Source organism: Lontra canadensis, unplaced genomic scaffold, assembly GCF_010015895.1.
Source record: "Lontra canadensis isolate GAN:19392208 unplaced genomic scaffold, GSC_riverotter_1.0 scaffold91, whole genome shotgun sequence".
In the NCBI taxonomy this organism is placed as follows: domain Eukaryota; kingdom Metazoa; phylum Chordata; class Mammalia; order Carnivora; family Mustelidae; genus Lontra; species Lontra canadensis.
The window spans coordinates 5,107,449-5,121,210 of NW_022631085.1; the positions used below are offsets into that span (position 1 = coordinate 5,107,449).

The window sequence follows — 13,762 nt, forward strand, 5'->3', positions numbered from 1 at the left end:
CCTTCTACTTTCCCAAGTTCAAGGTCACGGCCTGCCCAGCTGGGTCATCAGAGAATTTAATGACAACATGATATCAAGGTCCAGCACTCTGGCACACGGTAGGGCGTACAGAGATTCTAGCTACCTTCTGGTCCAGGAACCGGCTGGTTAATTCACAGACAACCTGACCAGACTTCTTAGCATCCGATGCTCACTGTACTGCCTGGGGAAAGTCGAAAACAGTGACAAGGCTAATGGTTCATGAGACCCTGAGCCAATAACCCAACTCGGGTTTCTCTCTCCCTCAGAAGTTGTGGTTTTCTCCCCTGCATTCATTTACCTTGGGTTTTACTGTTCTGTTTGTGCTGCTTTCTGAGAAAAACCATTTCCTGGATGTCTTACCTGGGATGGTGTCTGATAGTGACATTTTCCTTCAGGCAGTGAATACTGAGAAATGAGGGGGTACCATATTCTTCAACAACAGCCCCGAGCACAGATACGCCACACACACACACACACACACACACACACACACAAACACCTACATGCTGGAACTTGGACGGACTTGCAGGGTCACCCAACGGGGACACCTGTGTGGCACCAAGTCACACACAAACACCAGGACTCTTTGTGCCTCCACTGATCAGTGTCAAATCTGACAACACCTGGACGAAAGAGCTAGAAAAAGCTGTACAGTACCTTTTGGTGACTTAAGTGTCGCCACTGCCCAGTCACCATCAGAACTTCCTAAAAAAATAACAATCGAGAGATGCTGATCTGCTGGCCGGCTTCCCATGTCCGCTGCGCCCTCACCCCCAGGTGCCGCTGCTGGCAGCCCCAGCTGCAGCCTCCACGGGGCCCCGGGGGACGGGCGAGAGACCAAATGTGCAAATGTGGATCTGCGCACGCGCACCTCCTCCTGCAAAGCCATGCAGCGGTATCGGGATAACGCCCAACAGAGGGTCAGAAGTCCCCTGAAAGAGGCCTAGATGTTTTCAGTTATGTTAGGTAGAGATTTCTTAGGCAGGGATCTGGCTCTGAATTTCAACCCTCTAAGAAAGAAAGGAAAATTTGAGTTGCCTGACCTCACTTTGGCCAAGGACAACACTCTGCTGACAAGAGAGACATTTTGATCCTGTTTTTGGCACACTCCCTTTCCTCAAAAGGGTTGGTGGAGGTGGGGAGAGGGTGGGGAGAGAATTATGAGCTCCAAACCCAAGGTTGGGGCAGTCTCTGCGAACTGCAACTTTATATGCTGGGTGGCAGGTCCCCAAGGGGTAGGGGCTGTCCTCATATATACTCTGTGTTTGAAAAGTACTGTTGAATGAATGAATGAATTCAAGTTTCTCCATGGAGTCACTTTTCCTAATGGAGGGAAATTCCCCTAAATGCTAAAGGGATCAAGCTTGTTATTTGAGAATCCCAGAATGCTTGGAATTTTGTTTATAAATCAGTTTCTCCAAAATTCAAAATTCTTCTTGAATTTCATTTCAAGAGCACTGAATGAGCCCTTGGGGATCACACATTATTAGCAGATCCCCCCTGGTGGTCCCTTTCCTAAAGTCAAAGATGGTAAGAAGGGTGATGACTGCACCCTACCTAGCCCTGTCTTTGATAGGCCTTCTCGGTAAGACTGGCTTTTACTCAAAGCGGGGCAAACCCACCCAGGTGTCCATGCAGCAACCTCTGCCCATTGGCTGGAGGCCTAGCCAATCAGCGAGAGCCACTAGCTCCCCTTTCCTTTTTCGGGAATCTACCTGGAAAGCCCAAGTCCTCAGCATTTCTGCACAATTTCCAGAGAGATCAGGCTGCCAGCTGAGAGGAGTCACAGGGAACATTCTGTGTGATCTAAATGATTACAGAGCACAGATCCGGCCTCATTTAAACATTTCCGGTTGGCCTCCCAGGCATGCCAGAGGACGCTCAAATTGCCACATTCCCCCTGCGGATATGAACTCAACACCCTCATCACTCACAACAGAGGGGAAATGACGGGACAGGATAGTGACAAAGTTAAAATTAAGTGAGACCCGCCTGGGATGACTGGATATTTCTTCTCCCTCTGAGCCAGGATCATGGACATCTGGAAATAGTGATGCGGCCCCAAATCTTCCTGTGCGGATGGATACAAGCCTGATGGAGTCACTGATTCACTGAGGCCAAAGAGGCCATCTTACTCCCAAGTCAAGTTCATCACTTGAAGGCAGGAACCATGCCCATGCCGTGGCCAACCCTGCCCCCACTACCCAAGACAGGGCTTAGCTGTGGCAAGGCACTAACAAGTTTTCCTTCATAAATCCACTGAAAATAAGGACACCTAATCAGATGGCACACAAGCTTCCACATATATACTTAACGTCACACTATGCCTGGTGCCACTAGTGGACATTACAGAAAAATCTGCTGGGTGAACAATTAAACAGTAAAAGGGGATGGATCTAAGGCACTGAGAGGAAAGGAACATGAGGGAACTTTCTGGGTGATGAAATACTTCTTATCCTTACTGGGATGTCAGTTATCCTAGGGCATGTATATTTCAACAATCACACTCTTGTAAAATTATGATCTGCATTATTTCATCACATGTAAGTTATAACTTATGGATGGTAAACTGATTAGACTCGGCAACCATGGGAAAACTTTCAACTTCAAGCAAAGAAAAGCAGTATTTTAGTAAGCCTTCCCTCCAAGAAATGGAGGAATGGTACTGCCAATTTTTTGCCTGGTTATAACCTGATGTCAGAAATTGTTCTCTGGAAGATAGAATCATTTAACGGAAAGAACACAGGGTTCTGAACCAGGCAATCCTGAATGTGACTCTTGGCTCTTCCATTTGCTGGATGGGTGACCCTGGGAAAACTGCTGAGCCTTAGTTTCACCATCTGCAAGAATGGGACCAAGACCTCCCTCAAAGGTAGAGTGTTTTGAGAATTCAATAATGTTAACCCTCTTCCTGCCACAACTTAAGGAAAAAGATTAAACTAGCAGAAGTCAATCCATGACGGAGGCCCTCATGAATCACTCAGGATTTTCACAAGTGAATCCCACGGCAAGATGGAAGAGGGAGCTCCTGCTATATTGGAGTGCCGTGCTGTGGTTCTAAACAGGGCCATTGGAAACTGTAACATGGTTCTGGCAAAATCGTCCGTTGTCTGTCAAATAGCATGAGCAAAAAAAATATTTTCTTTATTAAAATTTTAATGTAAAAATGAAGGCACCATAGCATTTGATTGATAATGCAAGGATGCCCTGTGTCTTTCTCTCTTTGAGTAGCTAGGCCTCACCGAAGCATCTAAGCGGGACGTGGTCAGGAGTTTAACTTTTAGATGCCTAGAGGGGAAAAAAAACTGAACTTGGGGCCAAGAGGAGGTAAGTGCCAACATGTGGGCGATCTTGGGTTTGCAGGGGCTTTTTCCAGCTCTGGAGGCGGGAGCCACCCCTCCCTGAGCCATCAGGTAAGCCTGGAGGACATTTTCCCAAACCCCCCTGTCTTGTCAACATTGACTTTTGAGGAACCACAAAATGGGTTCTCACATCATAACTACCCCTCACACGGGTGGCTCAAGCCAGGCAAGGCATGGGCTTAATTGAATTTTCAGGTTATATTTCGCCTCAATCTCTCACACACACTTCTTATTTTCAATCTGAGTGGAAGATATGTCTAAAAAGATTAAAGCCTCGTTTCTGACTTAGGAAGGAGAGTCAGTTGGATGAAACTGAGGCTTTTTGTGATAGACTGTAGAAGCCATATGGCTCTTCACAGTTCAGGCTAACGATGGGGCAGTGAAGAGGTCTGGCTGACTGCAGGTCCTTAGGACAGCTCAGAAAAGTCATTTGCTGCTTGCTCACTCGCTTGTTTGTTTTATCAGATCCTCAGTGTGATTTGGCTTCCTTGCCTGTCTTTCCCATCAAACTGGGATAAACTGTCCCTCCCCCAAAATGATGGCTGAGCAATTGGAGATTCAAGGAAAAATATGGCCAACAAACAACTCCGGTCTGAAGACTTTCATATGTGGCCGCATTTACTGAGGGTTGACTGTGTGTCAGGCTAAGCATGTTCTGTGCACACTGTATCATTAAATATTCCCAACAAAGCATTATCTGTCTACTTTTATTATCTTCATTTTACCGAGGGAGAAACTAAGACCTCAGGATATTAAGTAATCTCTGAAATTACTCTGTGTTTGAAAAGTACTGTTGAATGAATGAATGAATTCAAGTTTCTCCATGGAGTCACTTTTCCTAAAGGAGGGAAATTCCCCTAAAGGGATCAAGCTTGTTATTTGAGAATCCCAGAATGCTTGGAATTTTGTTTATAAATCAGTTTCTCCAAGTTGAATTTCAATCCAAGGGCACTGAATGAAGATTCAGTGTCTGGGTGAATGAAATTCAAATGTCCGAGTGAGGTCTTAAACTCGGAGGCTGTGCTCAATTCCACATCTTGCTGATCATCTCAGGCTCCTGACTTGCTGTGGTACCCTTCACACACTATTATTCCCTGATTTTACAAATAATGCTCTGGGAACACTCATTAAGTCCCCACACGTTAGTGGGTTCTGGGGATGCACTAATGAATGGGACAGACGTGGTTCATGCCTCGATGGGACCTACAATCAAGGGACACCAGATTAAATGTCTGAAGAATGAATGGATGAATGAATGAATGAGACACATCTGTTTGTACAGAGTCTGACGAAGTTTAGCGTCTGACATTTCTCTAGTGTGTGCTAACCTGTTACTGGCAATTGGACAGTGAACCCCTTGGGAACAAAGACCATTCTTCAGTCACATGCTGTATCCCTGAATCGTAGAGAGAAAGGAGCTTTCTTCAAACATGAATGAGTGTGATTTCAATAAGCAACTAAAATAAAATAAACCGAACCAAACCAACAGTCACCATCCTTTTCTCTCTGGGTTGGCGGTGAATGGACGGGACATATCTAATGGCCCACAGGTACTCTAATAACCAGAATGAGTGGTATTGTTTCATCTTCTATTTTCAAATTTTCTCATTTTTCATTCCTCATTTTTCACTTGAAGAAGCTGAGGTCAGAGGGTCTCAGTGACTGGCTCAAACTACCCCATGTTCTGGATATTAAAGCCGCCAAGAGAAATTTATTTTGCGGGGGTATTTTTGAACTTGGCAGCTAACCCTAAAGGCTGTCCAAGGCTCTATTTACTGGAAATTTTTGGAAAACGGGTCTGGTTATCAGAGGCTGCTGAGCTTTCAACGGCAAACAATTTTTTAAACGACTCTCCCCGGTGGTAATGATTTCACTAATGAAATGCATTTCATCATCCACACACACATCATGGTGTGAATTATGCCTTAATAAAGAACGCTTCAAAGAACATTTATTATGGGATTTGCATTTCATTTGTGCAGGCAGATGCTGGACACCTGGGTAGGCCACTGGATCAGGCAGTCCCACTGGACCTCCATTCACTAGGAGTCACAAGACCATCAGTGACTCAGATAAAGTTCGTGAACACCCGCGACAGTCAGAGAAGGACAGAGAAGAGGAGAGGCACGTCAGCCATACCCAGGATCGAGGAGGGTTTTCTAAATAAGATCCTTCAGAATTTTCTAGAAGATTAGGGGTTCCTTACAACTAAGCTCTTATTTGATCCATTATGAAGACAAGCTCATTCATTCATTCAGCAAACATTTCACAAGTTCTCCCTTTGGGGGAAGAAAGGGTTACTTAAGGAGGGTAAGATATATTTTCACACTGCAAATTTAATTCTTAGTGCCCTGCAGACATTTGCAAGGTACAGGATCCCTGTAAAAACCCTTGCTAAAAATCAAGGTGCATTATGGGACCATCCACCATTATTTACCCAAATAGTTACTGAGTTTTGATGGGGGAAAAGACACTGGGCCTAAGCTGTTTAGGGTAATGTCACCAGTTCAAAAGGAAAAAGATGTCTGGGCTGATTTTTTTTTTTTAATGCCAAAAGAAGAATCAAATAGAACAAGCAGATGTCATTTATCACCTAAAGGCAAAGCCCAGGAAGGGGGGAGGCACCCAACAGTGTATGAAGGCTTTGCAGCTACATGGGTAGAGACGCTCTGACTCTTTCTCTCCTAGGCAACAGCCCTCAGCTCTTCCTACTAATATCTGAGTCTATTTGAACATGCTTAGAATGCATACGCTGTGCAAACACGGAATATGGAACTGAGGGAATCTGTGGTCATGGGGTCAATGTACTTGAGGGCTGAGCTGGGCGTAGAAATTCAACATGAAATGTGGGAACTGGCACATAAGTCCTCATGGGGCTTGGGATTTAGAAAAGTCTGTGTTGGTCCACATGAGCTGTGCCCTTGGTATTAGAAATTTGGTTCGTCTGTCTTTGAGTGACTCCATCTAGAAGTCCTAGGAGATGGGGGAAAAATAGGAGTTCCTGAAGACCCTTGTGATTCCAGTGCTTGCCAAGTTCCCAGTATGCCCCTGGCCCTCTGCTGAGCACCAAGGTGCTTGTTTTATGCCTCTGGTGTCGGGAGACCATGGTCCCCACAAGCATCACAGACCATGACAGTAGCTTTGGTTTCTGGTGTCAGTGTGTAATGGAATTAAGATATTTGACACTGGAATCAATCAGTGACTGTCTCCCATCCCATCTCAGATGAGGGAAGAAATGAAGACAAATAGCGGATAATGAAAGCAAGCATGGGGTCTGGGAGTCTTGCGTCTGCCTGAAGTTTGGCTTTGCTAGGGCTGTGGCTTCCACCCCACAGAACTCCTACATGATCGATGCGTTCAGGAGCCTGGGCCGCCAGCAGGGTCACCGTCACATTCCCTCATGTGTGAGCTGGGGTGAGGAGCAGGGGTGTGGGAGGCTAGTGGCAGGAAGGGAGCTCCTGGAGCAATTTAAAACTCATAGGCTGCTTTATCTGGGGCAAATGAAATTAGACCCCTTGAGTCTCAGTCTGCTAATCTGAAAATTGGGATAATAACTATACCCTCCTCTTCGGATCCCTGTGAGAAGATGCGGCGGGATGTATAAAAGGTCCAGTGCAATGTCTGGCACTTTGATAAGAGCCCAGTTAGCACAAGATCCAGGCAATGCACCCCATCCTGAAGGGTGGAAGCTGCCTGAGGTGGGGGCGTGCAGCTAGCGACGTCTCAGAGATGGGGTGACTGGGGGGGGTGTGACCCACTAGAGGGCAAGGCATTTGGAGACTGAGTGTCCTGGATTCCCTGAGGATTCATGAGGGCAGACAGTGGATGACGAAGGGGCTGGGCTGTTGGTCAGACGCAAATGAGCCTCCAGGCCCTCCTCCCAGGGAAACGACCCCCACATGTGTCCCTCACTCACCCACCCTGCCCCACGTGGCACTGTAGGACTTGATCCAGTCAGAGAGGAAGCAGCCCAGGGCCTCTGCTTCCCAGCAATCTGGGCACCAGGTAGAGAGACCAAGAACACGTGTGAGCAAGACAGATAGAGAGGGGGAGAGAGAGTGAAAGAGAGAAAAGAGACAGAAACGGATGGAGAAAGTGGCAGAGACAGAGAGAGACACAGATTTTGAGAGAGAAGAAGAGAAAGAAAAGGAGAAGTAGGAAGAAAAAAAAAATGACAGGATGAGAAAAAAAGCAGTCGGAGGGAAAGGGAAAAAAAAAGCACAGAAAAGTAGAGGAGAAACAGAATAGGACTCACCAACTGCCTTCAAGGAGGCATACTTGTTGAGCTCTTTGCCCGGTGGCTGCTGCTCGTAGGGGTTGGAGATCTGGCCCAGGCTGGGGTACGAATGGGGATGGCCCATCTGCTGGAGCAAAGGCGAGGTGGGCACTGCATTGTTCATCTGGGTTGTGTCTGAAAGTGAAGAGAAAGGAGGACATGGTCACAGGTGGAGCCGGACCTTGTACCCATGCCCACCATCGTGGGGTCCCAAACTGCCCACCCTCTGGGGACACAAGAGGCAGAGTAGCAACGGGCTCCAGGATCCTCCCTAGAAAGCAGCTGAGGATGGATGGGCTAAGGGCAAATATATATATATATATATATATATATATATATATATATATATATACATACACACACACACACACACACACACACACACATATATATATAAAACTTCAATAATAGTCAAGGAAATGCAAGTCGGAGAGTGAGATTGAGAAGCCAATCCTTTGCCAAGAGATGGGCAAACATTACAAGGATGGAAGGGCCACCATACTGGCAAAGATGTGGGAAATGGGCCCGTCTCATAACCTCACGCGGGTGCCCAGTTTGCCACATTTGCAGAAAGGAAGGGGGCAGTGGGTCTGGAAATGTAAAGTGAATGTGTCCTTGGACCAAACGATACCGCTTCTGGGGACTGAGCCTACAGAAATAGTGTCAGAATACAGAGATATCTGTTCAGAGATGTTTTTTGCACCGTTGTCTATAAAGTGACAAAAAGTGACAAAAGTGCACACGCAGAGAAACAGACTCAACTCCGTAAAGATGGAAATTCTTCAATAAATTACTGTACGTCCATATTACATACACGATGTACAGTCATACGATGGGATATTCTTCAGCTGTTAGGGAAAAAAATGAGTTTAAAAGCGAATTAACTCTAGGGGTGCCTTGGTGGCTGAGTCTGTTGAACCACGGACTTTGGATTACGGCTCAGGTCGTGATCTCATGGTTGTGGGATCGAGCCCTGTGCCAGGCTCCTCGCTCAGCAGGGGGTCTGCTTCTCTCTCTCTCAAATTAATTAATTAAATAAATATTTTTTAAAAAATTAGTTAACTCCATATATGCCAACCTGGCTAGTTTTTTTTGGGGGGGCGGTCCTTTTGTTAAGGGAGAAAAAGCAAATGTGAAAGTAATGCATCTTTGTTAAAGAAGAGGAAATCTATGCATATTGCTTGCATGGTGAGATCTGCAAAAACAGAAAAAGAAATCTGCCAAGGCACACGAGCCAAGTATTGGCTACTTAGAGGGAACGGGATTCGTGGGGAGAGAGGTTCAAGATGTCTACTGGGAGACAATAGTCTCGGAGCTGAGATCCAGAAATCTAGATGTGTTTATACTTGTGGGTGGAGGTGGAGGGTGCTGGGGAGGGTGCTCAGGTCAGAGGGAAGGGCATGGCTACAAGCCCTGAAATTGGAGGGGATGCAGAGTTAGGAGTACAGGATGCCCCCTCACGTGGCTGCAGAGCAGGTGTGAGTCAAGTGGAAGGAGGAGGGGCTGGACAGGCTGGCGGGGCCCAGGAGACCTTGGGAAGTGTTTCCCCATCACCCCCATAGCAATGGGAGGGGCGGAGTGAAGGGGAGAGTGAGGCAAGGTGGAGTCCAGATGAGGCGATTATGGCCCAGTTTCAGGCAGGAAATACAGGTTCTCGCCAGTTTCATGAAGCACTCGGCCAGATCCAGAGAAACATGGCAGTGGGTGCTGGTGCTGTCTTGAGAGATCCCTGTTACTGAGCATGCGCACCCATTCCCCAGCTGCTGTGTTGGCTGTGCACAGCTCCTACCTGCCCCCCACACCCAGGCAGTTATTCTCGGGAATCACTGCCCTGGCTTTAGTGTCTTTCATGCACCTCACCCTCAACACCTGGGGTGGTCGGCCAGCAGAGCCTGGCTGACACTAGGACACGCAGCACACAGACCAGCCCTCTGCCTCAAGGTCGGGATGCTTTATGAGGTAATGGATGCTCCAGAGCTCCCAGAGATTAGAATAAACCATGTTCTTTCGTAAAGTGCCGGACTGTAAACAGTTCAGCCTTTATAGGCCACACAGTCTTGTTACAAACACTCAACTCTGCCCTTGTAGCAAGAAAGCGCAGACATGATGTCAATGAGCGGGTGTGGCTGTGTACCAATAAAACTTTATTTATAAAAACAGGTGGCTGCTAGTTTTGGTCCAAGGGCCATAAATTGACCGCCCCCGGTCCAGATTTTATCTGAGATGGAGACCCCATCCTTGAGCGGCTCCTTTATCTTTCCTGTTTTGTTTCCATTACAACTTGAGAGGGGCGTGTGTGTGCGTCTACGTCTGTGTGTCTGTGTGTGTCTGTTGCACTCCCTCAGTCTCACACACCTGCCCCCCTCCCTCAAGTGCTGCTTCTACACAACCCAACCCATGACAGATACGGAGTATGTCTGGCTTTAGAAACCAGTACACCCATATGGAGAGAGGCAGGGAGACTACAGCTGAGACACAGAGATAAGAAGAGCACTTCTATTACTGCACATGCACACAAGACCACTGCACAGTGGTTGGGTTACCAAACATATGCCACATAACCCAGCCTCTGGCCAACATGGGAGGAAGGGGGTGTATCCTTCTGCGATGATAGCTTCTTGGCGGAGAATCAGCAGGGGGCCAGGAAGGCCCAAGCTTAATGAAATCATGGAAGAGGTGTTGCATAAGGTAGAACTTTTGCTGAAGCGTGGACCCCAAGATCCTCTGACATGTTCCTCTCCAGAACAATCTGCTGGGGAGGTCTGTCTGCTCTCTCTGGGCATGTCAGGCCAGACATGTTTTATGCCCAAATGCTGGTCCAGCAGGAACAGTTACCCTAAGTTCTCACTGTGTGCTGGTTCTGTGGTTTTGTTTTGTTTTTTTGTTTTGTTTTGTTTTTCACAATCTCTTTTTCTCTGGACAGATACTAGCTGTGTGTGTTCAGAGCTAGTAAGTCCTCTGGCACAGTGCGCCAGGTGCATCTGAGTCATGTGATGAGCCGCCCATCATGGTGACTATCTTAGTCTAGGTTTTCCCAGAAGTCACTGAGATAAGGACTCAAACAGGAGCAAATCTGGGAGGGAGGCTCAGGGGATACTGTAGAAAAGGGGTAGGAGAGGAAGACAGGGAAATGAAAGCAGACACAACTTCAGTGAACTAGAGACTAATCCTATTTTGGAATTCCGGTAAATGGTGTTGAATGCCTGTCTCAGAATTCTGTCACCCCATGGGGAAGTGAGTCCCTTACTATTTATTTCTACACCAATTCCCATCAGTCATCAGATGACAGCTGCTTCCAGAGGACAGTAAGGCCTTAGCACTTGCAACCCTCCATGTTCCGGGGGGCAGATTGTGCTCTGGCACCACAGAAATTCTTATTCAGACGTGTAAGAGCTGGTATTTGGAAATCAGGCCAGTAACTAATGCCTCTGGCCACTGAAGCGAGCATGGGATCCAAATTGGACAAATCATGATGCCTCCTTCTCAGACGAGAAGCAGGCACATGATCTAGGTGGGACCAATCAGAATGCTTCCTTGAGTTTTTCTATCTGGAACCTTTGGAGTAGAGGAGCCAGGAGGTCATGGATTCAAGTGAGTTTGAACCTGCCATGTGGAGAAGCTCTTTACTGTGAAGGAATAAGGACAACAGGAGGAAAGCAAAGAAGATAGGAAAACCCCTTTCTAATAATCTAGTATGCTTCAAGGTTACTGTCCTTTGCAATGTAGAGTTTGGACTAGTAAAATTGTTGTGTGGATTCCCTCAGGGAAATGAAGCTGACCAGAGGGGAGGCTGCCTATGTGGCTATAAAAAAAAAGGCCTGGGGATTATGTCAAGATGTAAAAGGCATTGCTCCTGGGTATTCTACAGAGATTTAGAAGAAATTTCAATTGGCCTCAGTAGTACATTGGGAATGCCCCAAGACATTCATAAGCTAATTTACTAATGTCTTTATGGCAAGTCCTGTTTTTTCACCCCTGGAAGTAAATCCCAAACATGAGCCTTGTCTAGTTAATGAGCTGACTTCTGTCGAGCCCACCCTTTCTCCCAAATCCTTGCTCCCTTAATCCTAGATCCCACCCACGAGGCTCAAATTTCGTTTCCAGGCCTGCCAGGGGAAATGTTAAACACTTCATTAAAGAAAATAAAAAAATCTGTACCGATGTTCCTCATCTCTTGGGACAGTCCTTTATATTATTCAACAGAATATTTAATACGCTATTATAAAGTATTTGCTTCTGGATGATTTCTCCCAAGTCCTGAGCTACCTCAAGGGCAGTGAGTGAGTAGTTAGTTAATATAAGTAGGCCTGACCAAGATGGCCTACCAAAGGAATCCCTCACAAAAGAAGAGATGGGGCTGCCCCGAAGTCACATTCCTGCTATCACAAGCAGCGCCACAGGAAGCAAATTTCCGGCCGTTTTAGAGAGCCATTTTGTGCTCGCTTCCAGACATCGAATATTCACAAATATTGAAATCCAGTCTCAGGGCAGCAATCAAGAATTATTAAATAGACATTTGTGACTGGGTTTTTTAAATGTTATTTTCATTTTACTGAACGAGAAGATGGAGTAGACCTGGCAACCCAGATTCTCTACGAGTTTTGTTCAAATATATCCAGCCGAGGAGGAGAGACCAAAGTCTAGATGGGAAGCCAGCCCAGCTTGGTATCTAAGCAAAATGGAACAATAGGGTGAGGGAAGAGCAAAGAGTGGGTACGATCTGTCCTTGCCAATAGAGGTGAGAAGAAAAATAAGAGAGATGGAGAGTATGTAGGTATAAGTGTATTTGCATATATATTTTTATGTGCATATGTATATATACACATATGTATATATTAACTACCTATTTATCTCTCTATGTATATCATTTAATTTACATAGTCATGGCCATAGAAAGCATCCAGTTGGACCAACACTGTCTTGCCAACACTGTCCTGCTCTTCTCTTGTAGACACACTTTGGTCCCAGAGATATCATACCCACCTTCACCTCTGCAGAAAGGTACTTCCTACCCAATGCCACAAGAAAAAACTTTCCCTGCCTCATTATAATTTTGCAACTCATTCTGACTCTTAGAAATAACTAACAAGGACTTGCTGTTCTGGGATGCTGTTTTCCAACAAGAGCCTCGGTCAACAAACAAGAAGTTGATGATGTCCCTGTGCTCTCCTTCCTAAGACAGAAGTGGGGTCTTATGTATTTAATGCTCATTTTCAAAGAAGAGTGAGATAGAGCTACTCTAATTGGAAGCACCTGGCTGACTTACCCCAGGTAACTGCTGTGTAAGTACCATTATATGTGCTATACCTTAGTCACTAAACAGAAATAAAATAAATGCAATTCAGATAGGGTCAGCTAAGGTAAATAATGCTCAGTTGCAAACACTGGGAGGATGCTGTGGGATTCTCCCTGTAGAAGAGACAAATAACAACTATCAGAAACTGGACCAATTTGACTGCTCTTGGAAGAAAAGCAATAATAGCCAGTCTTTCAAGGCACATCACAGGAAGAACAGCTCAGAAAGGCACAAGATGGTCAAACGGTGCTGTTTTGGGGTGTGTACGCTATGTGCCTGGCTTGGAAAGGAATTTCTCATGCACTATATCTCTAATTCCTACATTAACCCTACAAGGTAGAGATCTACAGACAATATATCTTTTAAAATAAGGTTTTCACTGTAGAATGGTTTTAGATTGATAAAAACACTTCCAAGATGGCACTGAGAGGGGCATCTGGGTGGCGCATTCAGTTAAGCATTTAATTCTTGGTTTCAGCCCAGGCCGTGCTCTCAGGATTGTGAGACTGAGGCCCACATCGGGCTCCACGCTCAGCATGGCATCTGATTGACATTCTCTCTCTCTCTCTGCCCCTCCCCACCATGCTTGCTCACTCTCTCTCTCCCACGCTAAAATAAATAAATAAAGAAAAAAAAAAAAAAGATGGCATTGAGATTTCCCACCCCAGACCCAGTTTCCCCTGTTACTGACATCTTGTGTTGTATGGTACAAATAATGAACCTCTTTGATAAATTACTATTAACAGAAGTCCACACTGTATTCAGGTTTCCAAAGCTGGACCTAATGTCCTTTCCTGTTCCAGAATC

At 46.0% G+C, this 13,762-nt stretch overlaps 1 protein-coding gene across 2 annotated transcripts in view; it reads right to left on the minus strand.

The window, feature by feature from the left end:
• Positions 1 to 13,762, minus strand: part of SHISA9 (shisa family member 9) — a 270,054-nt gene that overhangs the window by 17,777 nt on the left and 238,515 nt on the right. Inside the window, exons 3-4 of one of the 2 annotated variants that reach the window (XM_032836277.1) lie at positions 7,639 to 7,794; positions 679 to 726 (exon numbers count right to left, since the gene is read on the minus strand). In XM_032836277.1, coding sequence (XP_032692168.1) covers positions 679 to 726; positions 7,639 to 7,794 — 204 coding nt within the window. The remainder of the gene's footprint in view (positions 1 to 678; positions 727 to 7,638; positions 7,795 to 13,762) is intronic. The other variant, XM_032836278.1, reaches the window with a different exon arrangement.